Source organism: Dendropsophus ebraccatus, chromosome 3, assembly GCF_027789765.1.
Source record: "Dendropsophus ebraccatus isolate aDenEbr1 chromosome 3, aDenEbr1.pat, whole genome shotgun sequence".
NCBI classification, from domain to species: Eukaryota; Metazoa; Chordata; class Amphibia; order Anura; family Hylidae; genus Dendropsophus; species Dendropsophus ebraccatus.
The window spans coordinates 148,831,599-148,859,189 of record NC_091456.1 but is presented as its reverse complement, the minus strand read 5'-3'; the positions used below and the strand labels follow the sequence as shown (position 1 = coordinate 148,859,189).

At 44.5% G+C, this 27,591-nt stretch overlaps 1 protein-coding gene across 8 annotated transcripts in view; it reads right to left on the bottom strand.

Annotated features, from left to right (window-relative positions):
* ADGRV1 (adhesion G protein-coupled receptor V1) overlaps window positions 1-27,591 on the bottom strand; it is a 354,135-nt gene that overhangs the window by 258,161 nt on the left and 68,383 nt on the right. For all 8 annotated transcript variants that reach the window (XM_069962903.1, XM_069962904.1, XM_069962907.1 and 5 more), the window contains 2 exons: window positions 1,874-2,058; window positions 1,244-1,393 (listed from right to left, as the gene is read on the bottom strand). In XM_069962903.1, coding sequence (XP_069819004.1) covers window positions 1,244-1,393; window positions 1,874-2,058 — 335 coding nt within the window. The remainder of the gene's footprint in view (window positions 1-1,243; window positions 1,394-1,873; window positions 2,059-27,591) is intronic.

Below are 27,591 nucleotides of genomic sequence, written 5' to 3'. Positions count from 1 at the left end.
GACCTGAATCTTTAATTAGTACGACTCACAGGTAAAAGAATCCCATGGCACTCGCCAAGTAGTTTTCTCTTGTTTATTCAGAATGTAATCACAGAATTTTGGGAAACAAATATCCAAGGGTTGTCTTACATGCTCCCACGCTTTGGCTGTTTGTTCCTCCACATTCTGTGATCACATTCTGAATAAATAGAAAAAAACTTTAATTACACAGCAAAAGCCGGTGGATAGGTTTCTGTAGATTATTATAGTGAAATGATGTTGCTTAAAGAGGCCCCATCACAAAAAAAAAAAAAAAAGAAATCAACAAGGTTAGTGATTGCAAGCAGTTTTGCAATATACTTACTTTATTTATTTTTTATTTATTTTCTGTGTTTAAATCCACGTAATACTGTAATACAAACTACGATCCATGCTCTCTCCGATGATATTTGGTTTGTTCAAAACAACACAGGAAGTCCTAGTTTTATGTGCACTCATGCAGGGACAGACACCTGATTATCCTGCAGGTTGTGTATCAACTAAGGGCAACTAACTTAAAGTGGCACTGTCACCCCCTTTTTGCATTATGACTTCTCTACACAGGTGTAAAGGTAAATTTAGCAGTTTTCACACCTTATTTTATACCATACGTCACGGTGTTTGTAAAAAGTGATCTTTTATTTACTGCAGATTGTGCTGAGTGGGCGGGGCTTCGTGGCAACAGCGCCACTTTGCCCCACCCACAGCACACCATTGGCCCCGCCCCTCTGTGGCATCATCAGCACATAGGCCCTGCCCCCCCATTGGGCTGACCTAGTGGTTGTGGTGCCTAGACCTTTAGGCCAGCCTGTTCCAATGGTCGGCGTGTGCCTATGACATCATGGAGAGGCGGAACATGTCACTTCTTTCACTCAAAGCAGGACACTGAGCACGGTAGGACCACTCCACCGCGGAATTCTGCCTTTCTTGCTCAGTGTGAACGGGGCCTTAGAGATAACTACAGGAGATATTCTTATAGGGTGTAGCTCATGTAAATGGGGAGGAAACAGGTAAAGGCAAATTACCAGGGAGAATCATATAGACTGTGTACAACTGTAGAAAGAACACAGCAAACTGTAGTGGCAATAGAAGAGACACTAAGAAAAATATCAAAGAAATAAGGTAAAGGAAGTGCAGCAGCTGTTTGTAGAGTGTAATGAGCCCATACCGCACATGCTAGCTATATACACACTATGTACTAAGTATAACTCTTATTTCTACCTACCTGTAATAGTAAAAGGAAATGAAATGTTTCGTCTGCCTCTGGCAGGTCATCATCACATACAGAAATGTAGACAGTCCGATTTCTCTCCCAGTCGGGTATGAATGCGGCAGTAGCAGTTGCTATGAAGTCTCCAGTGTTTTCCTCCTGTAACTATAAATAAGTTTAAGAAATTAAAGGGATTGATCACCAAAAAATGTTTTCTTTTAAATCAACTGGTTCCAGAAAGTACCAGAGATGCGTAATTTACTTCTATTAAAAAAATTTCAAGTCTTCCAGTACTTATGAGCTGATGTATGTCCGGCAGGAAGTGGTGTATTCTCTCCAGTATGACAAAGTGCTAAAAAGTGCTGGAGCTCCGAACTCTGTTCTTTAGTACATTGTCCGTATTTACGGACCACACATGGATCATGTGGATAACCCCTAACAATTGATTAATTTGGTGCAACCTGTTGCAAGTTTACTCCACCGGTTCCCTTGATTTTCGAATACTTTTTGTGCAACTTGTCACATTTTCTTCCTTTTGATTAAACTGTGCTCCCTTATTGGACAGGGCAAATAAATGTTTTAGAACATGTGAACTGAAATCTGCAGAGATTAGCCATTACTACTGGCTGCTAGACATTCTCTTACCAGAACTATTGCGGTGATGTTAACAGGGGCTCCTGTCCTCTCAATCACCAAACGTATGACTGTGGTCTCGGTTTCATTTACAAAAAATTCAGTTTGTCCAGCAAACTGCACTTGTGTTTCTCCAGATATGGCAGTGACTAATAATGCTAAGAAAAGAAGTGCAGCGGAAGGAACTGAGGGCATCCCTGCAACCAAAAACAGAACAAAAGCATTTGTTATAATGTCACAGAAAAATAACCAGCAGTATAAGGATTGACAACCTCACATAAAACATAAATCATCACCTGCAACCTGGATGATCTGACTACTGGGAGGCTGAGGTACCTTTCTTTTCAGTGAGATGAACAGTTGGGGTTTCTCACTACCTATTAACCCTATTCAATCTCCACCTATGATCCACGTTGTCTCCACTGCTCTGTCCTCCCTCCTCCCTTTTGAAACCAAAGTCACATGATCTGTCTCTTCTGTTGCCAGATCAACCAACAAAACACAGTAATCACTGAACTCATTCCAAAAAACTCCAATGAAGTACTCAATCAAGAGTCTCCACTGATGCCTCCAAAAATTTAAATATGCAAAACAGGAGTCCGTGGAGCCTCGGTTGCGAGTCTCAAAACACGGGAATAGCCAGATATCTCTAACCTGTTGCCACGGGGTGCCTTCATGATGGGGAGAGCACCACACCACCCTGATAAATAGCCCCTTAAGTCCCACTCGGTTGCGAGTATTGAAACATAAATACGGAATCAGCAGGGTGGCCCCTTTTGTGTCAAAGTCTAACTCAAGGTGCGAGTATTGCGACATGACAAGGGCTTGCCAAGGCAGGCATCCATCCACAGACAGCTGTTTCTGGCAAAACTGGGAGATAGTATCATAAGGGTAAACTGAGACACCGGGGGAGGGGGGGATCTAAATTTCCACACACCCACTGATCAAAACATTTGACATGTCAAAAGTTTTTTTTTTTTTTTTTGTTTAAATGACAGCTACACTTTAAATTGTTGAACTGTTAAAAAGATGTCCATACACTTTCAATAACTGTTGGCCGAACCTTTGTTCAGCTGACAGTTATCTCTCCCATCCTCTCCCATCAGCATGGCTGAGCATTCCTGTGTTCTTTATGGGGAGCGGCAGCTTCGGCCGACAAAAGTATAAAGTGTATGGGGACTGTAAGTATGTTATTTTTCTGAATGTAAATGCTGTGGGTGATATTTGGCCCTATACATATTGATGAGCAATGACAAACTGCTCATGTACTGAACACTATGAAGAACATATATTAAAGTGACACTGTCACCCCCTTTGTGCATTCTGACATCTCTGCACAGGTGTAAAGGGTGAATTTAGCGTTTTTCATACCTTATTTCATATAATACGTCATGGTGCTTGTTCAAGTAAAAAGTGTCCTTTTATCAACAGCAGATTGTATTAAGTGGGCGTGGCCTTGCGACATTAGTGCCACTTAGCCCTGCCCACAACAGCACTGTTGGTCCCGCCCCATTGACGCCCATTGGTTGGCCAACGTAAAGGGGGTGGGATCTAGACCTTTCGGCCAGCCTGTTCCAATGGCCGGTGAGGGGGTGGGGCCAACTGTGGCATTGTGGGCGGGGCTAAGTGGCACACTTAACACAATCTGCAGTTGTTGAAAGATGACTTTTTACTGGAACAAGCACCATGACTTATGATATAAAATAAGGTATGAAAACCGCAAAATTTACCCTTCACACCAGTGTAGAGATGTCAGAATGCAAAAAGGAGATGACAGTGTCACTTTAAGTCCGGCTTTTTTTATGCCTCTACATAAATCCTGTGCACACTGGAGCCCCTCCATTTGCACAAAGTGAAACGTACGCCAGCTCAAAGCGTCCACACACCCCTGCCCCTTTGGCACAAGTGGCGCATAGGGACCCGATGTAAATGAAATATTCGCAAAACAAGCGTCTACTAATATATTTACTTGCATCGGGCCCATCTGCGCCACAAAATGGCATTTTAGCCTGATAATAAATGTCCCCCTATGTACACTGCACAAGATTGGGAACTGTAGGAACTCATACTGGATGACACTAATACATTTATCCATTATCCCTAGTACCTATCCAATCAAATGCAAACCCCACTGTAATGTCAGCAACCCTCCCTTCACCCTCTGTATAAGGTGATTGTCTTCCTGGAGGCGGTGCATAGTGGAGAGTAGAGTGCAGCAGGCAGTAAGAGCAGAGAGAGAAATACAGAGAGATAGGGACAGAGAGGAGAGAGGGGTGGATTGTGGGTGGCTTTCTGTGGGAGCAGTGAATTCATTGTCCAGTATATCAAGTAACTGGGTAATGGTTGTTCAATATACCAAGTCACTGGGTGCTGGGTGTGCAATAGACCAAGTTACTGGGTGCTGGGTGTGCATTATACCAAGTCACTGGGTGCTGGGTGTGCAATATACCAAGTTACTGGGTGCTGGGTGTGCAATATAGGAAGTTAAAGTGAACACAGTGTCCATCTTACTACCTCACTGGGTGCTCATTTACCAATGTCCACTGCTGTCCTGGGAGAAAATTGACATTACGCCACTGATCCACCAACATCCACTATTGTCCATGGTGGAAATTGAATGGTTGACAGGCTGACTGACATTTTTTCCAGTTTTGACACTGTCACAGCAACAGCTGTTGAAAAAATATTCCTCTGTACTAGTCCCACTATTGTAGCTACTATAGTTTGCCTGTTTTAATAAGAGTTATTTGTACACAATCCGCCAATATTTGCAAATTCGCACAAATATTTGTAAACTTTGCAAAATGAATTTCCAGGTGATTCGCTCATCTCTAATTGTAAGTACAATATGGCTACATGCAGGCCAGTCATGTGTCTAGAATAACATTGTGGCTTCCAAGAGATTTAGACCCTGTGACTTTCTTCACCTTAAGTCAGTAGTAATGAATAGAAAGGTTGTTTTACACGTGAAGGAAAGCATTGGTCACCATTCATTCCATCCTTTTACAATGGTCATCTAGCTGTAATATTAAGGCTGTGGGTGTTCTTCCTATGGAGTACGCTGGTGTCTTCCCTGAGTGAGCACAGCAAGTAAATAATACCAGCAACAGGACCTTTTCCAAGGATGCTAACAATGTCTTATGTTACAAGTCTTCTGTTTCCTAGACTAATGGATGTTTAAGACTATGCAATTACTTGCCTAAGAGAGGTTTCATAATATTATTATCAATAATTCAGGAAAACCTTCTCCTTCTTTTTAGCCACGCATGAGCTTTAGGTTAACATTTTTTTGCATGGTAGTTTGGCGTTTAGTTATCATTTATATGTTGATAATATAAAAATATAAAAAATAAGCAAGTAAGCTACTTAATATTACTGGCAGTTTATGGCCCATGGTATGTGACAGGTCATGCAGACAGGTTAAAAGTTTTGATTGGTCATGGTCTCAGTGCGGTATCTAGACTAAGCTGGAAGAAGCGAGCAGCAGCGGGGCTTACTCCCTGCCTCAGCACTTATAGGAGACAGGCTCCATTGTAAGTCTGTAGGACCCGTCTCCTGCATTTAGATGAATTGAGCACTAAGCCACTTTAGAAACCTTTGACATGTCTGTCAGATAGATAGATCTATCTATCTATATCACAAAGCATTTGAAATATGCCTTTTGCATATTACTACTGCAGGCAATATGATCACTAAGCGGCATAATTTTACAGCAAAGTGGAAGTGCTAGACCTTTTCCACGCAGTTCTGGTAGATTTGTTGTCCTTTGGCTATGTTCACACTTCGGAACCATGTCAGGAAAAGGAAGCCGTTTTTTCACATAGATGATAGCTATTAATGATCATGATTAGAGATGAGCGAACCTGGAGCATGCTCGAGTCATCCGAACCTAAACTTTCGGCATTCGATTAGCGGTGGCTGCTGAACTTGGATAAAGCCCTAAGGCTATGTGGAAAACATGGATATAGTCATTGGCTGTATCCATGTTTTCCAGACAACCTTAGAGCTTTATCCAAGTTCAGCAGCCACCGCTAATCAAATACCAAACGTTCGGGTTTGGATCGACTCGAACCCGAACCCGGTTCGCTCATCTCTAATCATGATCTTTATTAGTGGCCATCTATATAATGACAAGGCCACCTTTGCTCGATATGTTTCCGAAGTAGGAACATAGCCTTACATTTTACCTAGTTAAAACAAGGGAAAAAAAGAAAACAAATGAAAATAATTAGGGAATTATTTATAATTCTCACCTTTCTGATATACAGTAATAGTTTCATTATGTGTTGTCAGTAGAGATGAGCGAACCTCGAGCATGCTCGAGTCCATCCGAACCCGATCGTTCGGCATTTGATGAGCGGTGGCTGCTGAAGTTGGATAAAGCTCTAAGGTTGTCTGGAAAACATGGATACAGCCAATGACTATATCCATGTTTTCTACATAGCCTTAGGGCTTTATCCAACTTCAGCAGTCACCGCTAATCAAATGCCGAACGATCGGGTTCGGATGGACTCGAGCATGCTCAAGGTTCGCTCATCTCTAGGTGTCAGCTCTTCATAACACCACTAAAGAGGTATATGGTATAGGAGATTATTACAAGAAAGTCCAGTATAAAATAATGGTTGCCTCTCACAGACCTTCTGCTGGAAAGTAAGGGAAGCTAATGTGTCACTGCTTAGGGTGTTTTTTTCCCCTTCTGGACGACCATTTATGATGGCTCTTACAATATGGGCCTCTGTGTATCAGGGGGCTTTCTAGCTGAACTAACTTGTATAGGGATGAGGGGATACTTTTAGACTGAATCACTGCTAATAGGGTCTCTCTGGCAAAGAATGGGCCGACCTAGAGGCAGTGGGGCCTAGACCTCTAGGCCGGCCCATTCCAATGGCCGCATAGGGGATGTCCAACTGTCCGGCAGGTCCTACTGCGCTGATGTGGGTGGGGCAAAGTGGCACAGTGGTTGTGAAGCCCCACCCAGGTGGCAAAATTCCCCAACGATAAAAGCATTTTTTTTGTGGACCATGCACCAAAAATTTATTATAAAGCAAGGTATGGGAAGTGTAGAATTTAGGCTTTACAGCTGTGTAGAGAAGTCCTCATACACACAGTGTCACTTGAAAGGTGCTCATTTGCTGCATTTGGAGGCTTGGGCACTGTTTAAGGGAGTCTTTGGCTAGCTGATGTTCTTTTAGGAAACTAATGGTACAGTCCATATTAAAAGGGTCTCCAGGATTGGCCTTTGAGTTGCAAAGGAATGTAGGATGTATGGAAAGCCCTGGTGGGCCCGGAGCTGGAGTGGGCCCCACCCCCCTAGTCAGGGGACACATGGCTGGAGACCGCAAGAATGTGGTCTGCACCCAACAAGCCTAGCCGGGCCCACTCAGCCGCCGGCTGCCGCACCTTCCTTTTTAACTGGAAGCATTCATAACAATCACTTCCAGTTAAATGTAGTGTTCTTATTTACAGCGCTAGAAGCAATAGGCTTCCCGCTCTGTCAATCATTCTTGCGACAGCAAGCAGCGTTTTGCTTGCGATCACAAGAGTGTCGCTCCCAACAGATGAGCAGCTGCCTGATAGAGTCCTGGGCAGCACACCACCACCGAGCTCAGTGTGCCCCCTTGTGGCTGGGACTTCTGGTACAGGGAGTGCATACCTAGACGCCGCCATACACACTGAGCTCGGTGGTGAAGCGCTACCCAGGACTCTATCAGGCAACTACTCATCTGTCCAGGAAGAGAGAAGAAGAGACCTGCGATGGGGGAGCGAGTTGTTAGGTGAGTTGTGTTTTGTCTTTTTCTTTTTATCAGAAGGGGACAAAACTGGGAGCTACCTATATGGGGGATGGACAACACTGGGGGCTATCCATATGGGGGATAGACAACACTGGGGGCTATCTATATGGGGGATGGACAACACTGGGGGCTACCTATATGGGGGATGGACAACATAACGGGGCTACCTATATGGGGGATGGACAACATAAGGGGGCTACCTATATGGTAAAGGACAACATAAGGGGGCTGCCTATATGGGGGGTGAATAACATAAGGCGGCTACCTATAAGGCGGATGGACAACATAAGGGGGCTACCTATATGGGGAATGGACAACATAAGGGGGCTACCTATATGGGGGATGGACAACATAAGAGGGCTATCTATATGAGGGGTGGGGAACATAAGGGGGCCACCTATATGGGGGATGGACAACATAAGGGGGCTACCTGTATGGGAAATGGACAACAAGCAGTGCCATTCATAAGGGGGACAACACAGGGGAAGCCATTTATATGGGGGCATCTATAAGGGGGACAACACAGGGGGCCATCTAAAAGGGGAACAACACAGAGGAGGCATCTATAAGGGGCACTACACAGAGGGGGACAACAATGGGGCCATCTAAAAGGGGAACTACACAGAGGGGGCATCTATAAAGGGAACAACAAAGGGGCTTTCTATAAGGGGCACTACATGGGGGAGCGTATACAATAAGGCATGCACAGAGGGGGGGCATCTACTATAGTGGACTACACAAAGGGGTCATATACTATAGGGCAGGGATAGGGAACCTTGGCTCTCCAGCTGTTGCAAAACTATTCAGGCATGATGGGAGTTTTAGTTTTACAACAGCTGGAGGGCCAAGGTTCCCTACCCCTGGTATAGGGGATGAACAGAGGTTGTCATCTACCATAAACGGCCTACACTGAGGGGGGCTCTCTATTATAATTGATGCACAAGGGGCCATCTATATGGAGGACTGAAAAAGGGACCATATATAAAGTGTCTTCACAGAGGGGGGCATATACTATAAGGGATATATATATATATATATATATATATATATATATATATATATATATATTACATAGAGTCAGGGCTACCCACTAAATGAGGGCTTAAAGGGGCCAATACAGATGTGCAGTTTGTAGAGAGATGGTGATATTGCCAGAGTGAGGAGCCTAATATAGTATGTCTGTCTGGCAGATTCTGTGGATTCGTGGCTTGGAGAAGTTCTCATAATGGCCCAGGGCAGATGGAGAAGAGAATAAAAATGGAACAGAAAAGACATCCCCTGTGAGTAACTTGATATAACTGCGCTGTTATCATTTATATGGTGTACCGAACCTGTGTAGAGCTGGATCTACCTCTATATGACTGTATGAGGTGACTGTATATTGGTCTTTGTACAGTGGATTTTATTTAGGAGCAGCGATGGCGTTAGTCAGTTTGTGGTGGTATTATTATAGTGCTTGAAAAGCACTATATTGTAATCCGTATTCTTCTTCTTCTTCTTACGTTTCTTCTTCTTCTTCTTCTTCTTCCAGCTATTTTTCTGCGCGCAATACAGCCCGAACCGCTTTACGCACAGACTCCAATCAAACTGCGTTTCGAAGCCCTCGGCGGTGTGAGGTGTGCTATCTATTTTTCATTTCGATCAGATTTGTCGTTTTTAAGAAATTTACGTTTAAAGACCCCAAATTTCTCATAGAAAATAATGGCCCATTGCAAATAATGGCCACACTCTAACCGCTAACAGCCAATCACAGCACATATGCAAATAGCTGAGATATAGCAGCCAATAGGAACTCTAAGGTCTCGTCAGGCATGTATCACAACATCCACAGTCACATGTCCACTATTGGCCAATAGAAGATTTAATATATGGAAGGTCCTTAGCGATTTTGTCTCACTGACATGAGTAAGATTGTCATGGTAACCGAGCAATGATCTCTACCATTATAAGTACCCAGATCGCTCTTAAAGGGACCCAGGTCGCCCTTAAAGGAATGCAAATCGCTCTTAAAGGGACGGGAGCCATGTCGCTCTTAAAGGGACCCAAGTCGTTCTTAAAGGGACCCAAGTCACTCTTAAAGGGACGGGACCCAATTCGCTCTTATAGGGACGGGACCCAAGTCGCTCTTAAAAGGTCCCATGTAGCTCTTAAAGGGATCCAAGTCGCTCTTAAAGGGACGGGACCCAAGTTGCTCTTAAACAGACGGGACGCATGTTGCGGGACCTAAGTCACTCCAAAAGGTATGGGACCCATGTCGCTCTTAAAGAGACCCATGTCGCTAGAGCAACCTGGGTCCCTTTAAGAGCGACCCGGGTAATTTCAGGAGCGACCTGGGTCCCTTTGTGAGCGACCTAGGTCCCTTTAAGAGCGACCTGGGTCCTTTTAAGAGCGAAATATGTCCCTTTAAGAGCGACCTGGGTCCCTTTAAGAGCAAAATATGTCCCTTTAAGAGCGACCTGGGTCCCTTTAAAAGAGAAATGGGTCCCTTTAAGAGATAAATGGGTCCCTTTAAGAGTGTAATTGGTCCCTTTAAGAGAGAAATTGGTCCCTTTAAGAGCGACCTGGGTCCCTTTAAGAACAAAATGGGTCCCTTTAAGAGCAAAATGGGTCCCTTTAAGAGCAAAATGGATCCCTTTAAGAGCAAAATGGGTCCCTTTAAGAGCAACCTGGGTCCCTTTAAGAGCGAACTGGGTCCATTTAAGAGCGAACTGGGTCCCTTTAAGTGCGATCTGGGTCCCTTTAAGTGCGATCTGGGTCCCTTTAAGATCAACCTGGGTCCCTTTAAGAGTGAAATGGGTCCCTTTAACCCTTTGAGGACCAGGCCCAAAATGACCCAGTGGACCGCGCAAATTTTGATCTTTGCGCTTTCGTTTTTCCCTCCTCCCCTTCTAAGAGCTCTAGCACTCTCAGTTTTCTATCTACAAGCCATGTAAGTGCTTGTTTTTTACAGGAATAGTTGTACTGTGTAATGGCGTCATTCATTTTACCATAACATGTATGATGGAATTCCAAATATATTATTTATGAAGATATAAATAGGTGAAATCGTAAGAAAAAATGCAATATGGTAACGTTTGGGGGGTTCCTGTGTCTACGTAATGCACTATATGGTAACAGCGACATGATACTATTATTCTATAGGTCAGTCCGAACACAACCATATGCAGGTTACACAGATTCTCTAATGTTATATATATTTTTTTTTATGAAATCCTTTTTTTTGGCAATTAAATATTAATAAAATGGGCCTATTGTGACGCTTATAACGGTTTTATTTTTTCACCTATGGGGCTGTATGGGGTGTCATTTTTTCCGCCATGATCTCTAGTTTTTATTAATACCATATTTGTGAAGATCGGACGTTTTCATCACTTTTTATTGATTTTTATAATATATAATGTAACATAAAATCGGTAATCTGCGCACTTTTTCCCCTCTTTTCGTGTACGCCGTTTACCGGTCGCAATGACGCTTGTTATATTTTAATAGATCGGACAATTCCGCACGCTACGGTATATTATATGTTTATCTATTTATTCATTTTTATATGTTTTATTTATATAATGGGAAAGGGGGGTGATTTAGACTTTTATTGGGGGAGGGGTTTTGGGGTAGTGTAATAGTGTTTTGAACTTTTTTTTTTTTACACTTTTGAAGTCCCTTTGGGGGACTTTTACATACGGTACTTTGATTTATACACTGATGAATGCTATGCCATAGGCATAGCATTGATCAGTGTTATCGGCGCTCTGCTCATTGAGCCTGCCTGTGCAGGCTCAGTGTAGCAGATCGCCGATCGGACCGCATGGAGGCAGGTAAGAGACCTCCAGCAGTCCGTTTCAACGATCGGGACCCCCGCAGTCACACTGCGGGGGTCCCGATCGGTAAGTGACAGGGGACTCCCCCTGTCACTTACACTTAAACGCTGCGGTGTTTAAGGGGTTAATGACACGCGGCGGCGCGATCGCTGCAGCGTGTCATTACCGGTGAGGTCCCGGCTGCTCACTGCAGCCGGCCCCCACCTCCTATGAAGCGCGCTCTGCTCCGGAGCGCGCTTCATAGCGGGAATAACACCCATGACGTAAGGTTACGTCATGGGTCGTCTGGGGACAGACTTCCATGACGTAACCCTACGTCCAGGGTCGTCTAGGGGTTAAGAGAGACGTGGGTCTCGTTAAGAGCAACCTGGGTCCCTTTAAGAGCAAAATATGTCCCTTTAAGAGCAAAATGGGTCCCTTTAAGAGCGACCTGGGTCCCTTTAAGAGAGAAATGGGTCCCTTTAAGAGTGAAATTGGTCCCTTTAAGAGCGACCTGGGTCCCTTTTAGCGTGAAATTGATCCCTTTAATAGCAAAATGGGTCCTTTTAAGAGCGACCTGGGTCCCTTTAAGAGCGTTCTGGGTCCCTTTAAGAGCGACCTTGGTCCCTTTAAGAGCAACCTTGGTCCCTTTAAGAGCGACCTTGGTCCCTTTAAGAGCGACCTTGGTCCCTTTAAGAGCGACTTTGGTCCCTTTAAGAGCGACCTTGGTCCCTTTAAGAGCGACCTGGGTCCCTTTAAAAGCGACCTGGGTCCCTTTAAGAGTGACCTGGGTTCCTTTAAGAGCGACCTGGGTCCCTTTAAGAGTGACCTGGGTCCCTTTAACAGCGAAATGGGTCCCTTTAAGAACTAAATATGTCCCTTTAAGAGTGAAATGGGTCCCTTTAAGAGCGAAATGGGTCTTTTTAAGAGCGACCTGGGTCCCTTTAAGAGCCACCTGGGTCCCATTAAGAGCGAAGGGACCCAGGTCGCTCCTAAAGGGACTCATGTCGCTCTTAAAGGGACGGGAGCCAAGTTGCTCTTAAAGGGACGGCACCCAGGATTAAAGTTTCTCTTAAAAGAAAGTCACTTGTAAAAGGGCACTCTGGAAGTCACTGGTAAAGGGGCGCTCTGGAAGTCAGTGGTAAAGGGGCGCTCTGGAAGTCACTGGTAAAGGGGCACTCTTTTCAAGCACTATGTATTTTCCTGGAAATGCAAATCTAGTATTATATTGTAATCCGTATTTTTCTTCTTCCAGCTATTTTTCCGCAATTAATACAGCCCGAACCGCTTTGCACACAGACTCCGTTCTAACTGCGTTTCAAAGCCCTCGGCGGTGTGAGGTGTGCTATCTATTTTCGGTTTTGATCGGATTTGTCGTTTTTAAGAAATTTACGTTTAAATACCCCTAATTTCCCATAGAAAATAATGGCCCATTGAAAATAATGTAAACGCTAACAGCCAATCAGAGCTTATATGCAAATAGCTGAAATATAGCAGCCAATAGGAACTCTAAGGTCTTGTCAGACAATGTATCACAACATTCACACAATCACATGTCCACTATTCGCCAATAGAAGATGTAGAAGATGGAAGGTCCTCAACGATTTTGTCTCACTGACATTAGTGAGATTGTCATGGTAACCGAGCAATGATCTTTACCATTATAAGTAGCAGAGTTCAGTCAGTAAAGTAGCAGAGCTGAGGGGACAGTACCCAAGTCGCTCTTAAAGAGACGGTACCCAAGCTGCTCTTAAAGGCACGGTACCCAAGCCGCTCTTAAAGGGACGGTACCCGAGTTGTTTTTAAAGGGACGGTACCGAAGTCATTCTTAAAGGGATGGGACCCAAGACGCTCTTAAAGGGACCCAAGTCGCTCTTAAAGGTACGGGACCCAAGTCGCTCTTAAAGGTACGGGACCCAAGATGCTCTTAAAGGTACGGGACCCAAGATGCTCTTAAAGAGACCCAAGTTGCTCTTAAAGGTACAGGACCGAAGACGCTCTTAAAGGGACCCAAGTCGCTCTTAAAGGTGCGGGACCCAAGTCGCTCTTAAAGGGACGGGACCCAAGTCGCTCTTAAAGGGACAGGACCCAAGACGCTCTTAAAGAGACCCAAGTCGCTCTTAAAGGTACGGGACCCAAGTCGCTTTTAAAGGGATGGGACCCAAGTCGCTCTTAAAGGGACGGGACCCAAGTCGCTCTTAAAGGGACGGCACCCAGGGTTAAACTTTCTCTTAAAGGGAAGTCACTGTTAAAGGGGAGCTCTGGAAGTCACTGGTAAAGGGGCGCTCTTTTCAAGCACTATGTATTTCCCTGGAAATGCAAATCTAGTTTGTTACTAGTATATTGGATTTGGTCAGTAACAGGTATGCCGGTAATATGTATGGTGATAATATTTCCCTCCTATATACTGGTATTTTTGGTAATATTGGTCTTGGTATACTGAATTTAATCAGTAACAGTATGGCGGTAATATGTGTTGGGATATTTGCTCTTTTTATACTGGTGTTATTGGCAAATGTGAGACTTTTGTATCTAAGTATACAGTGTTAGGCTATGTTCACATTTGGTAAGAGACCAGCCTTTTCGTGACCCGGCCGGGTCATGGAATGGCCAGTCTCAGAAAAGATCATCCCGGTCGGTACTGATAATCTATAGCGCCGCTGAGTTCTGATGCGGGCACATCCGTGCGCGCCCGCATCAGAGCTCCCCACTGCACACAATAGAGTGTGCGGCCGGAGCGGAGGTTTTTATAACGATCAGCGTTTAGATGAATAAATCGTTTGAAAAAACGTTATTGCGATAGTTTGCTTAAGCCCATCTCACAAATAGGGTGATTCTTTGAAAGACTGTTTACACGAAGCGATCTGCAAATTTTGAGTGAATGACCAACGACGATTTGAGGACATGGTAAAAGATCTCGATGAACGATTTCTCGCTCGTCGCTTGATCGTTCGCTGTGTTTACATGAGTCAATTATCGCTCAAATGCGATCGTTATAGGGAAAATTCAAACGATAATCGTTCCGTGTAAACTCACCACTAGTTTTTTTTTTATTTAAGAATGAGAAGAAAGCTTTCGCTGATCGTCACAGTGTTTGGTTAGGGACTCATTTGTATCAAAAGACCTGCACATGGTACATGAGGCAATATGGTTCTAACTTCTGATGTTTTTTTTTATGTAGCTGAACAAGCTTTCGTATCAACCATGGGTGCGATGTGCAGTCATTTCTGTGTTCTCCAGGCTTGTGCACAATATTAGACTATTTTACAGCCTTTTTTTTTATTTATTAATTTATTTATTTTTTTATTTTGGAGTGAACCAAACCTTACTAACTGGTATAAACGAACCAGGGGAATTGCTAGCAATGGGCATCCAGGAAGCAGGCCACAGAATTTCTACATCCCAAGAACTCGAGGTGACCTCCACAACTTAATCTATGCCTCATAGGCTGCAGACCTAATAAGAAGGGGACCTTATTGCTATATGGAGTTACAGGGGGCAATGTTACTGTATGGAGGCACGGAGCGCATTATTACTGTAAGGATCAGTGGTGGCATTATGCAGTAGAGGAGGAGAGAGGAACCATTGATGCTTTATTGGTAAATGGGATCACGGTAGGTGCAATATTAGTTAGTTAGGAAATTAATAGTGAGGAAATGATTACTATTTGTACACTAATAGGGACACTATAGTCCACAGAGTGTGAGTGAGATGAAAGACTTTTTTTTCAAGTTTTACAGCTTTTGCCCAAACTATTACTTTTTCAAGATCTTTTTTTTTTTTGTAGCTTTGGAACAATCACAAATCATTTCCTTTTATGAGCAAGACAGCATGATGTATGTCCACCCAGAGGATTTAATGGCTGATTTCTTTAGCACTGGAGATTTGGGCTATAGTTATGGCATGGCATTGTGTATTGAAAGAAAGGCTGATATTATTGCTTCTGCCCTTTCCCTGGGTCACCACAGAAACAATGAATTCTGGTACTTGTAGCACGAGCAACTACTCAACCAGGAAGTACAAACACAAAATACAGATCTAAAACAAATGGATTTATGGTAGTGTAAGAACTAGAGCAGACAAATACGCTTCTGCAGCGTGCTTACTTTTTTACTTTTTTTAAACTCATGGCAGAGTACCCCTTTAATTCTCTTCAATAGGGATTTATTCTCAGTGCTTCTGGGTAGAACCCAACTTAGAAGGGTGAAATAGAGCACACAACATGGTTCCATACTGCATATACATAGTTGCCAACATTTGAAATTTTTTTCCAGGGACTCTTTAGCATTGACAGCAAGAGGTGTAGCTCATTGTGGGTGTGGTCTTGGTGGGGTGTGGCCTGTCGTGTGTGTGGTTTGAGGGGTGTGGCTTGTCACCAGTGGGGTTTTTTGTTCAGACTTTTCCAGTTATAATTTTACAATAAGAACAACACAAAAGGAGCATTATACACCCCAGTATCAGGTCCCCAGTATATTACACACCCCAGTGTCAGGTCCCCAGTATATTGCACACACCAGTGTCAGGTCCCCAGTATATTACACACCCCAGTATCAGGTCCCCAGTATATCACATACCCCAGTATCAGGTCCCCAGTATATTACATACCCCAGTATCAGGTCCCCAGTATATTACACCCCAGTGTCAGGTCCCAGTATATTACACACCCCACCTCAGAGCAGCATACAGTTTGTGGCCCAGAGATAGCAATCTACTGACTGACTGTATATACTGGTAGTTTTTGCCCATATGATGCAGCTGCACCCCATATCATCACACTACTACCCCCTTCATCCTCCTGCCCCTCCATATTCATACTAATACCATACTAATACCCCGTTCAACCTCCTACCCCTTCAACATCATACTATCCTCTTCATCCTCCTGCCCCTGCATCATCATACTACTACTACTACCACCCCTTCATCCTCTTGCCCCTCCATCATCCTACTACTGCCTGTTTCATCGTCCTGCTCCTCCATCATCATACTACAAACCATTCATCTTTCTGCTCCCCCATCATCATCATGATCATCATCATCATCACTGTGTGCACATCGCCAGTTCTATCTGTAGGAAGTAATCCCCCCATCATCATCATCATCATCATCAACATCATCATCACCACTGTGTGCACACCGCCACCTCTATCTGTAAGAAGTAATCCCCCCATCATCATCCCTGTGTGTACACCGCCACTTCTATCTTTAGGAAGTAATCCCCCTATCATCATCATCACTGTGTGCAAACTGCCACTTCTCTGCCACTTCTATCTGTAGGAAGTAACCCCCCCCCCCCCCCCATCATCATCATCATCATCACTGTATGCACACACACACTTCTCTTTGTAGGAAGTAATCCCCCCATCATCATCATCATCATCATCATCATCACTGTGCACACCGCCACCTCTATCTGTAGGAAGTAATCCCCCCATCATCATTACTATGTGCACACTGCCACTGATACCTGTAGGAAGTAATCCCCCCCCCTCCCATCATCATCATCATCATCAGCAGCAGCAGCAGCACTGTGTGCATCATCTGTAGTAATGAATCACTCTGGTGCTCTGTCCCTTTTTTATGATTTACACTGCAGCTTAGCACTCACAGAATATAAGAGGCTGTGATGTTCTCCATGCTCAGGGCGGCTCTGCTATATCAAGACACATACATGGGGGCCAGCGTAGCTGTGTTGTCAATAGGAGGCTGGTATAGTGTGATGTCTCCCATGCTCAGCACTGCAGCTCTGCTATAGCAGGACAAATCCAGTGTAGCTGTGTTGCCTATAGGAGGCTTAGGGGGATCAGTAATACAAGATAAGCTCTGGTTGGTGTAGACCTCAGATCCTTGGGGCTAAAAGATAACGCCATTACCTCACCAAATCCGCTCTGGCAGAAATGTGAATATGTGTAAAGGGCCAGGAAGGCAAACTGGAGGAGGAACGTCTGCTCAAAGGGTCCCAGGGCAGGGGGTGGGCATTTCCGGGACATGGTTTTGCCGGGACTGACTCCTCAAAATGGGGAATGTCCTGGCAAAACCATGCATGTACTACATTATGTGCTTTAGTATTAGGCTATGTTCACACTGCGTATGAGTCCGGCCGTAGTTCGTACATGTGCGGCTGAAAAATCAGTAAATAATAGTAAACAATAATAATAATGATTATAATAATGATGACAGGTGGCACTAGAGAGTCTTTTTTTCCCTTCTGGAGCAAAGCTAATTTGCTTATACCTCACAATGTAATCGATAAGGGGTTGCCAGGCAGTATATTTGCTATCAAGGCTAAAGGACTAGATGAGCTGGATTTTATTTCCTATTCTATTAAATCCCATATTCTATCACCAAACCACAGATGTTCAGCCGAACATTAATAGTGAAGCCACAGCTGATACATTTTAGTTAAAGGGGTTGTCTAGCGAAAATTTCAAATCAACTGATATCAGAAAGTTTACACAGAGTGATAATTCGCCCAATCGCCCAATCGATCGTTTAACGATTTTGAAGCAACAATTTGGTTTTTATAACGATCAGCGTTTAATTAATCGTTAGAAAAATCTTTGAAAATTCATAAGAAAAATCGTTATTGCGATCGTTTTTAAGATCACTTAACCCCTTAAGGACAGAGCCTGAAATGGCCTTAATGACAGAGACAAATTTTATGAATATGACCAGTGTCACTTTATTCATTAATAACTTCGGGATGCTTTTACCTATCCGGCTGATTCTGAGATTGTTTTCTCGTGACATATTGTACTTTACATTTCTGGTAAATTGGAGTCGATAATCATAACAAATCTTTATGAAAAAAACCCAAATAATGTGAAAAAATGTGAAAAACTGCATTTTTCAAACTTTGAAACTTTTTTGCGTATACAGAAAGTGGTTATACCACATAAATTATATATTAAATAGCATTAGCAACATGTCTACTTTATGTTGGCGGCATTTATTAAACGATCTTTAATTTTTTTTAGACAATAGGAAGCTTAAAACATTAGCAGCAAATTTCCAAATTTTCAGTAAAATTTCAAAATCAGATATTTTTAGGGACCTGTTCAGGTTCAAAGTGTATTTGAGGGGCCTGTATGTTAGAAAGCCCCACAAAGCACCCCATTTCAGAAACTGCACCCCCCACACTCTGCAAAAGCATATCCAGAAAGTGTTTTAACCCTTTAGGGGAGTCACAGAAATAAAAGCTAAGTGTGTAAGAAATTTGAAAATTTTAATTTTCTGTGCAGAGATTTTATTGTAATCCAATATTTTTCATAATTATAAACCTATTACCAGAGAAATGCACCCTAATAATTATTGCCCCGTTTCTGCAGTTTACAGAAATACCCCATATGTGGCCCTATTGCGCTATTTGACGCAACCACAAGCCTCAGATACAAAGGAGCGCCTAGTGAATTTCAACGCCTCCGTTATATTTGGTCATTTCTGACTGTACCACTTCAGGTTGGCAGAGGCTCTGGGGTGCCAAAACCTAAAAAACACCCCTAAAGGGACACCATTTAGAAAACTAGACCCCTCAAGGAATGTAACAAGGGGTGCGGTGAGCATTTGGACCCCACAGGTGCTTCACAGATTTTCCGAACAATATGGCGTGAAAAAAGAAAAATTTATTTTTTACACTAAACCGTTGTTCTAGCCTTCAATTTTTCATTTTCTTAAAGGGATAAGAGGAAAAAAAAGACACAAAATGTGTAGCGCAGTTTCTCCCGAGTACGGAAATACCCCACATGTGGCGATAAAGTGCCAAGGGGGCGCAGGACGAGCCTCCAAAGGGAAGGAGCACCAATTGGCTTTTGGAAGCTGAATTTCACTGGAAAGGATTTCAAGGGCCATGTCGCATTTACAGAGCCCTCGTGCTGCCAAGACACTGGAAACCCCCCACAAGTGATTCCATTCTGGAAACTACACCCCTCAAGGAATCTAACAAGGGGTTCAGTGAGCATATGGACCCCACTGGTGACGGGCACAAATGTGGAACAATGTGACGTGAAAGGGAAAAATTTCATTTTTTCACTTTCATGGCACAAATGTGCCCGTCATCAAGGGGTTCATATCCTCACTGCACCCCTTGTTAGATTCCCTGAGGGGTGTAGTTTCCAGAATGGGGTCACTTGTGGGGGGTTTCCAGTGTTTTGGCAGCACGAGGGCTCTGTAAATGCGACATGGCGTTCATCATCCATTCTAGCCAAATCCAACCTCCAAAATCCAAATGGCGCTCCTTCCCTTCGGAGGCTTGCCCTGCGCCCACATGGCGCTTTATGTCCACATGTGGGGTATTTACGGACTCGGGGGAAATTGCTCTACACATATTGTGTGTTTTTTTCTCTTTTAACCCCTTGTGAAAATGATAAATTCAAGGCTAAACCAACATTATAGTGTAAAAAATGTAATATTTCATTTTCACGCCACATTGTTCCACATTTGTGTCCGTCACCAGTGGGGTCCATATGCTCACTACACCCCTTGTTACATTCCTTGAGGGGTGCAGTTTCCATAATGGGGTCACTTGTGGGGGGTTTCAACTGTCTTGGCAACACAGAGGCCTTTTGAATGCAACATGGCCCCTCAAAATCCATTCCATCCAAATCCAGCCTTCAAAAACGAAATGGCGCTCCTTCCCTTCGGAGGCTTGCCCTGCGCCCACATGGCGCTTTATGTCCACATGTGGGGTATTTACGGACTCGGGGGAAATTGCTCTACACATATTGTGTGTTTTTTTCTCTTTTAACCCCTTGTGAAAATGATAAATTCAAGGCTAAACCAACATTATAGTGTAAAAAATGTAATATTTCATTTTCACGCCACATTGTTCCACATTTGTGTCCGTCACCAGTGGGGTCCATATGCTCACTACACCCCTTGTTACATTCCTTGAGGGGTGTAGTTTCCATAATGGGGTCACTTGTGGGGGGGTTCAACTGTCTTGGCAACACAGAGGCCTTTTGAATGCAACATGGCCCCTTAAAATCCATTCCATCCAAATCCAGCCTTCAAAAACCAAATGGCGCTCCTTCCCTTCGGAGGCTTACCCTGCGCCCACATGGCGCTTTATGTCCACATGTGGGGTATTTCCGTACTCAGGGGAAATTGCTCTACACATTTAGTGTTTTTTTTTATCTTTTAGCCCCTTGTGAAAATGAAAAAATCATGACAAGATTAATGATTTAGAGTAAAAATTTTACAAAAATTACACTAAATGTTGGTCTAGCCTTGATTTTTTCCATTTCCACAAGGGGTTAAAAAAGAAAATTAACACAAAACGTGTAGGGTAGTTTCCCCTGAGTACGAAAATACCCCACATGTGGACATAATGTGCCATATGGGCACAGGGCAAGCCACCAAAGGGACAGAGCGCCATTTAGAGGCTGGAATGGAGGATGGAGGCCATGTCGCAATTACAAAGCTCCTGTGCTGCCAGGTCAGTAGAAACCCCCGACAAGTGACCCCATTCTGGAAACTACACCCCATAAGGAATCTAACAAGGGGTGCAGTGAGCATATGGACCCCACTGGTGACAGGCACTTACGTAAAACATGTGCCGAGAAAATAAAAAATACCAATTTTTTCATTTTCACGTCCCAAATGTGGCCGTCACCAGGGGGCCATATCCCCGCTGCCCCCCTTGTTAGATTCCTTATGGGGTGTAGTTTCCAGAATGGGGTCACTTGTGGGGGGTTTCTACTGTCCTGGCAGCACAGAGGCTTTGTAATTGCATCATGGCATCCTCTAATGGGAATGGCGGCCACACCTATTTAGCTGGGGAAAAGGGACAATTCTAATTTATTTGGGGTTATTAGGGCAATTATTAGTTTATAAGGTTGGAAAATGACAGGTGTCCATCAAACTCAACCTGTGTTGATCCAGAGGAAGGCAAAAACCCTCGTAAGGCAGACGACAGTAGCCTCATCACAGGGGAAAAATTCCTCCCCGACTCCATAATGGCGATCAGAATAATCCCTGGACCAACGTGACCCCTGAAATAGGAATAAGGGACAGAATTTAGATAATGTAAAACTCCGGTGACGTGTGGTGCGCCTTGGAGCGATCCAGTATGCAGAGGCCGGGGGGATCAGGACAGGTGGCACACTGGAAAATGGTGTCCTTCCTGATCCCCCTGTTACCCCACACTCTGCACTTCTTCTGGGGTCTCCCTTTCTCCAGTGTGGGGGACGTCACCTGGAAAATGTTGTCCTGGTGCGATACGGGGTCCCACATATCCAGAAGCGCTGGGTCCGCTCCATGGCTGCTAAATATTAGGGCGCTATTACTACTTCTGATATGTTCGGATCGTGCCGCAAGCTACAGGGCAGCGAGGGACCGGAAGAGGGGGCGCTGGTATAAAAGTTATCCCCGTACAGGTGGTGACCTTTATCCAGCAGTGGGAAGATCAGTTCCCGGACGATCTTTCCACTTGTTCCGAGGATGGGGGGGGGGGGGGGGGGGGGGGGGGGGGAGGGGGGCATCTGGGGCTGGATTCGGGTGTCCCTTCATACACTCTAAGGGTATGTGCACACTGCGGAATCGCGACAGATAACCCTTCGTGCATTCCACAGTTGGCACCTGCCGGCGGAGTGATGCAGGCGCGCGTCTCCGTCCTTGTCATAGACTCCATTCTAGGCACGGGCGGATTCCGCTCTCCGTCCAACGTGTTCATTCTTTGGACGGACGACGGAATCCGCCCATGCATAACATGGAGTCTTTGACACGGGTGGAGACGCGCGCCCGCATCAGTCCGCCGGCGGGTGCCAGCTGCGGAATGCACAAAGGGTTATCCTTCGCCATTCCGCAGTGTGCACGTACCCCAAATCTGTAAGTGTACCCTGAGGTACTCTCACAGAGTTAGTAGAATTTCACTCCATACCGCCATCTCTTATTGGGACGGTACTGGCGGAAAAGACGTGTCTGGGGGGCAGCGTACGCTACGCTACCCCCAGACACGTCACTGGATGATGAGGATGAATGGAGGAAAGAAGGATCCCCCCATTCATCCTCACTGGCTGTTTCGGTGTCGGAGGCAACAATAGCGTATGCGTCCGATACCGAAAACACCCTGGGGGCCATCTTTATATGGGGACTAGTATATGGGGTATGTAGTGGTGTAGTGTCAAACTTTATTCAATGTAATGTAGTGTTTTTTACGTGTTTTTTTTACAGTAAGTATAAAAAAAAACCTACGCCAACAAAGGCGTTGCTGATAAATGCCGCACTTATGCGCGACACTTATAAGCAGACCGTGGCAGTAGAATACAGAAAAAAAACACCCTACGCCAAAAAGGAGGAGTTGCTGATTAGCAGCGCACTTTCGTGCGATGCTGATCAACACTCAGCGGCGATAGGGTGCGGAAAATAGAAAAAAAATAATTTGGAAAAAAAAAAAAAAAACTTTTTCTATATTCTGAATATCCCTGTAGCTGCTGATAAGTGTATTACACATATCAGCCGCTAGGGGGCAGCAGAGCGCAAAATCCGGAAATTGACGAGGCTGGAGCCGAAAATAGCCGAGAGAAGACGACGGGGACCGCCGGAAAGACCCGAAGACCGAACGTAATGACGGAGGACGCCGCGAACCCGGAAGACGCCGATCAGGAGCCCGGGACAGGTGAGTAATGTACAAATACCTGCTCAGGACCCCTCCGCTACCTAGCTGAGGGGTCCAGGGCAGGTATTTATTATTTTGTGGGACTCTGATCGCCGTGCCACCGGCCCGATCGCCGTGAACGGCCGGCCGGCCGTTCACGGCGATCGGGCCGGTGGCACGGCGATCAACATTACTTTTTACAGTAATGGCGGTCGGCGCCGTCCTCGGACAGCACCGACCGCCATTTTTTTCCGGGTCATCGGGTCACCGATGACCCGGAAAGGTTCCGATCGCCACTATTGGCTGATCTGAATTGATTAGCCAATAGCGGCGATCGTAAGCACGGGGGGTGTTAACCACCCCCCGTGCCGTGAAGCTATGATGGCCTGCTATGATTTATAGCAGGCCATCTTCCCCGACCGCTGTGTGTGAACACGCAGCGATCGGGGAAACATCGGGCGTAAATTTACGCCCTGATGCGCTAAGTACCAGGGCGCGAGGGCGTAAGTTTACGCCCGATGTCGTTAAGGGGTTAAGCCCATCTTTTACATAGGGTAAATCGGTGAAAGACTGTTTACATGAAGCGATGTGCGAATTTTCAGCGAACGACGAACGACAATTTAAGCACATGTTGAAACAATTTCTCGCTTGTCGTCTGATCGTTTGCTGTGTTTACATGGAACGATTATCACTCAAATGCGATCATTTATGCGAAAATTCGAACGATAATTGTTCTGTGTGAACGCAGCATTATATAGATTTGTAATTTGCTTCTATTAAAAAATCTCAAGCCTTCCCATACTCATTAGCTACTGTATGTCATGCAGGAAGTGTTGGTTTATTTGCTGTCTGACGCAGTTCTCTCTGCTGGCATCTCTGGCGGAGACTCGGTTTTCTATGAATCCCCATAAAAAAACCTCTGCTCTGGACAGTTCCTGTCTCGGCCAAAGATGTCAGCAGAGAACACTGTGTCAGACTAAAAATAAAACATTTCCTGCATAACATATAAAGTGGTGCCTTAGATTACGAGCATAATTTGTTCTGGGACCATGCTTGCAAACCAAATCTAAACTTAAACCAAAGCAAATTTTCCTATAAGAAATCATAGAAATGCAGACAATTGGTTCCACACCCCAAAAATAATGATTTATTATTCTGAATAACATGTAAAACAGATGAAACAAACATCGAGAAACAGTAGAATATGTGATATTATAAGTTACTATACAGTAATGGAGAGAATGGGAAACACAAGGGCGGACAGAGACTGCAGGGAGCATGAAGGAATGAGCAGGGCAGATGTGGGTACAGTATAGCAGCACTCTCTGTCCGGGGAGAGAGAGGTTACAGCTATGCAGAGATTACCTCCACAGTCCTGTCCCCTGATGTAAGCCCCAGCCTGAAGTGGATCTGCTAGGATTTGGAAGGTGAGGGACACTTCCTGGGTCAGAGTAAAGGGCTGTAGACCCCGCTATGCAGACCATAATCCTCCTACACTCCCACCCAGTACAGGAAGCTCTTAAACCAAAGCAATGCTCTTAACCCATAGCTGCACCAGGACGTTATTGAACGTCCTCGTGCCGCTATGGGAGTTCAGAGGGGGGTCGCGCGGCGACCCCCCTCTGAACTGCCGCGATCCCGGGTGCCGCATGTAGCCCGGGATCGCGGCTATTAGCGGGCACGGTCCGATCGCCGTGCCCGCTAATTAAGTACTTAGAAGCAGCTGTCAAAGTTGACAGCTGCTTCTAAATACTTCCTGATATGCATCCCTGGTGGTCTAGTGGGGGGATCGCCCCCCTGCGGCGCGATTGCGGGGGGGCGATCCCCGCATCCATCCCGGGCCGGGGTCTGCTCCGTAATGGCGCTGATCCCGGCTCGGCATTCTATTGCTTTTGGCTGCAGCAGCCAAAAGTAATAGAACACCGATCTCATGGATTCATGCAGTATAACTATACTGCATGGATCTCTATGAGAGATCAGAGTGCATATACTAGAAGTCCCCCAGGGGGGCTTCTAGTATATGTGTAAAGTAAAAAAAAAATGTATTTTTAATAACACAAAATCCCCTCCCCTAATAAAAGTCTGAATCACCCCCCTTTCCCCATTTTATAAATAAAAATAAATAAATAAATTAATAAACAAACATGTTTGCTATCGCCGCGTGCGTAATCGCCCGAACTATTAATTAATCACATTCCTGATCTCACACGGTAAACGGCGTCAGCGCAAAAAAATCCCAAAGTGCAAAATTGCGCATTTTTGGTCGCATCAAATCCAGAATAATTGTAATAAAAAGCAATCAAAAAGTCATATATGCGCAATCAAGGTACCGATAGAAAGATCACATCATGGCGCAAAAAATGACACCTCACACAGACCCATAGACCAAAGGATAAAAGCGCTATAAGCCTGGGAATGGAGCGATTTTAAAGAACATATATTTTCTTTAAAAGGTTTTAATTTTTTACAAGCCATCAAATCAAATAAAAGTTATACATGTTACATATCGTTGTAATCGTAACAACTTAAGGAACATATATAACGAGTCAGTTTTACCCCAGGGCGAACATAGTAAAAACACCCCCCCCCCAACATAAAAAAAAAAAAACATTTTTTTTTTCAATTTCACCACACATATAATTTTTTTCTGGTTTCCCGGCACATTTTAGGCAAAAATTACATCTGCCATAGCAAAGTACAATTAGTTGCACAAAAAATAAGGGCTCATTTGGGTCTCTAGGTGGAAAAATGCAGGCGCTATGGCCTTATATACACGAGGAGGGAAAAACGAAAACGCAAAAATGAAAACTGGCTGTGTCCCCTAAGGGTTAAACCAAGTCACAATTTTGAAAAACTGTGAGCTCTTAAACCAAAACGCTCTTAAACCATGTTACACTTAAACCAAGGTACCACTGTAGTAGCTAATATGTATGGGAAGACTTTTGATTTTTTAATAGAAGTAGATTACAAATCTATATAATTTTCTGACACCCGTTGTTTTGAAAGAAAAAGATTTTTGCTGGACAACCCCTTTAACATCCATCTATTAACAATTGACCAGTATAATGCTGCGTTTACACAGAACAATAAATTTGAAACGATCGCGTTTGAGCGATTATCGGCTCATGTAAACACAGCGAACGATTAAGCGACGAGCGAGAATTTTTTTTTTTTTATCTTTCAAAATGTTCTCAAATCGTCGTTAGTAGTTCGCTAAAAAAAGGGGGAGCACACAGGGGGGGCTATAGACTAATGGGGCTTCACAAAGGGGTCTATATACTACTGGGGGAAGCACACAGGGGGTCTATATACTACTTGGGGCAGCAGAATGGGGTCTATATACAACTTGGAGAGCACACAGGAGGTCTATATCCAAGTGGGAGAGCACACAGGGGGGCTATATACTACTGGGGGAGCACACAGGGGTCTATATACTACTGGTGGGGTACACAGGGGGTCTATATACTACTGGGGGAACATACAGGGGGTCTATATACTACTTGTGAGGCACACAGGTGGTCTATATATAACTGGGGGAGCACACAGGGGTCTGTATACAACTGGGGCAGCACACAAGGGGTCTATATAATACTGGTGGGGCACACAGGGGGTCTACATACTACTGGGGGAACCACACAGGGGGTTTATATACTACTGGAGGAGCACACAGGGGTCTATATCCAAGTGGGGGAGCACACAGGAGGTCTATATCCAAGTGGGGGAGCTCACAGGGGGACTAAATGACCCTGAGGGAGCACACAGGGGGCCTATATACTAGTGGGGGAGCACACAGGGGGTATTTACAACTGGGGGCAGCACACAGGGGGTCTAAATACAACTGGGGCAGCACATAGGAGGTCTATATACTTCTGGGGGAGCACAAGGGGGGCTATATATAACTGGGGGAACACACAGGGGTCTATATACTACTGGGGGAAGCAAATAAGGGGTATATACTACTGGGGGAAGCAAATAAGGGGTATATACTACTGGGGGCAGGACACAAGGGGTATATACTATTGGGGGCAGCACACAAGGAGTATATATCACTGGCGGTAGCGTGCAAGGGGTATATACTACTGGGGGCAACACACAGCGGTCTATTGTTTTGGAACGCGTGTCGAGGGGGGGGCAGACATAACTTCGCTTGGGGCCCCAGAAATGCCAAGACCGCCCCTGCTTGTATGCACAAATATATATATATATATATATATATATATATATATATATATATATATATACAGTGGTGCCTTGGAGTATGAGCATAATTCGTTCCGGGACCATGCTTGTAATCCAAATCCACTCTTAAACCAAAGCAAATTTTCCCATAAGAAATCATTGATATTCAAACAATTGGTTGCACACCCCAAAAATAATGATTTATTATTCTGAATAACATGTAAAATAGATTAAAAACATTCAGAAACAGCAGAATCTGTGATATTATAAGTTACTGTACAGTAATGGAGAGGATGGGAAACACAAGGGATGACAGAGACTGCAGGGAGCAGGAAGGAATGAGCGGGCCAGATGTGGGCACATACATGCA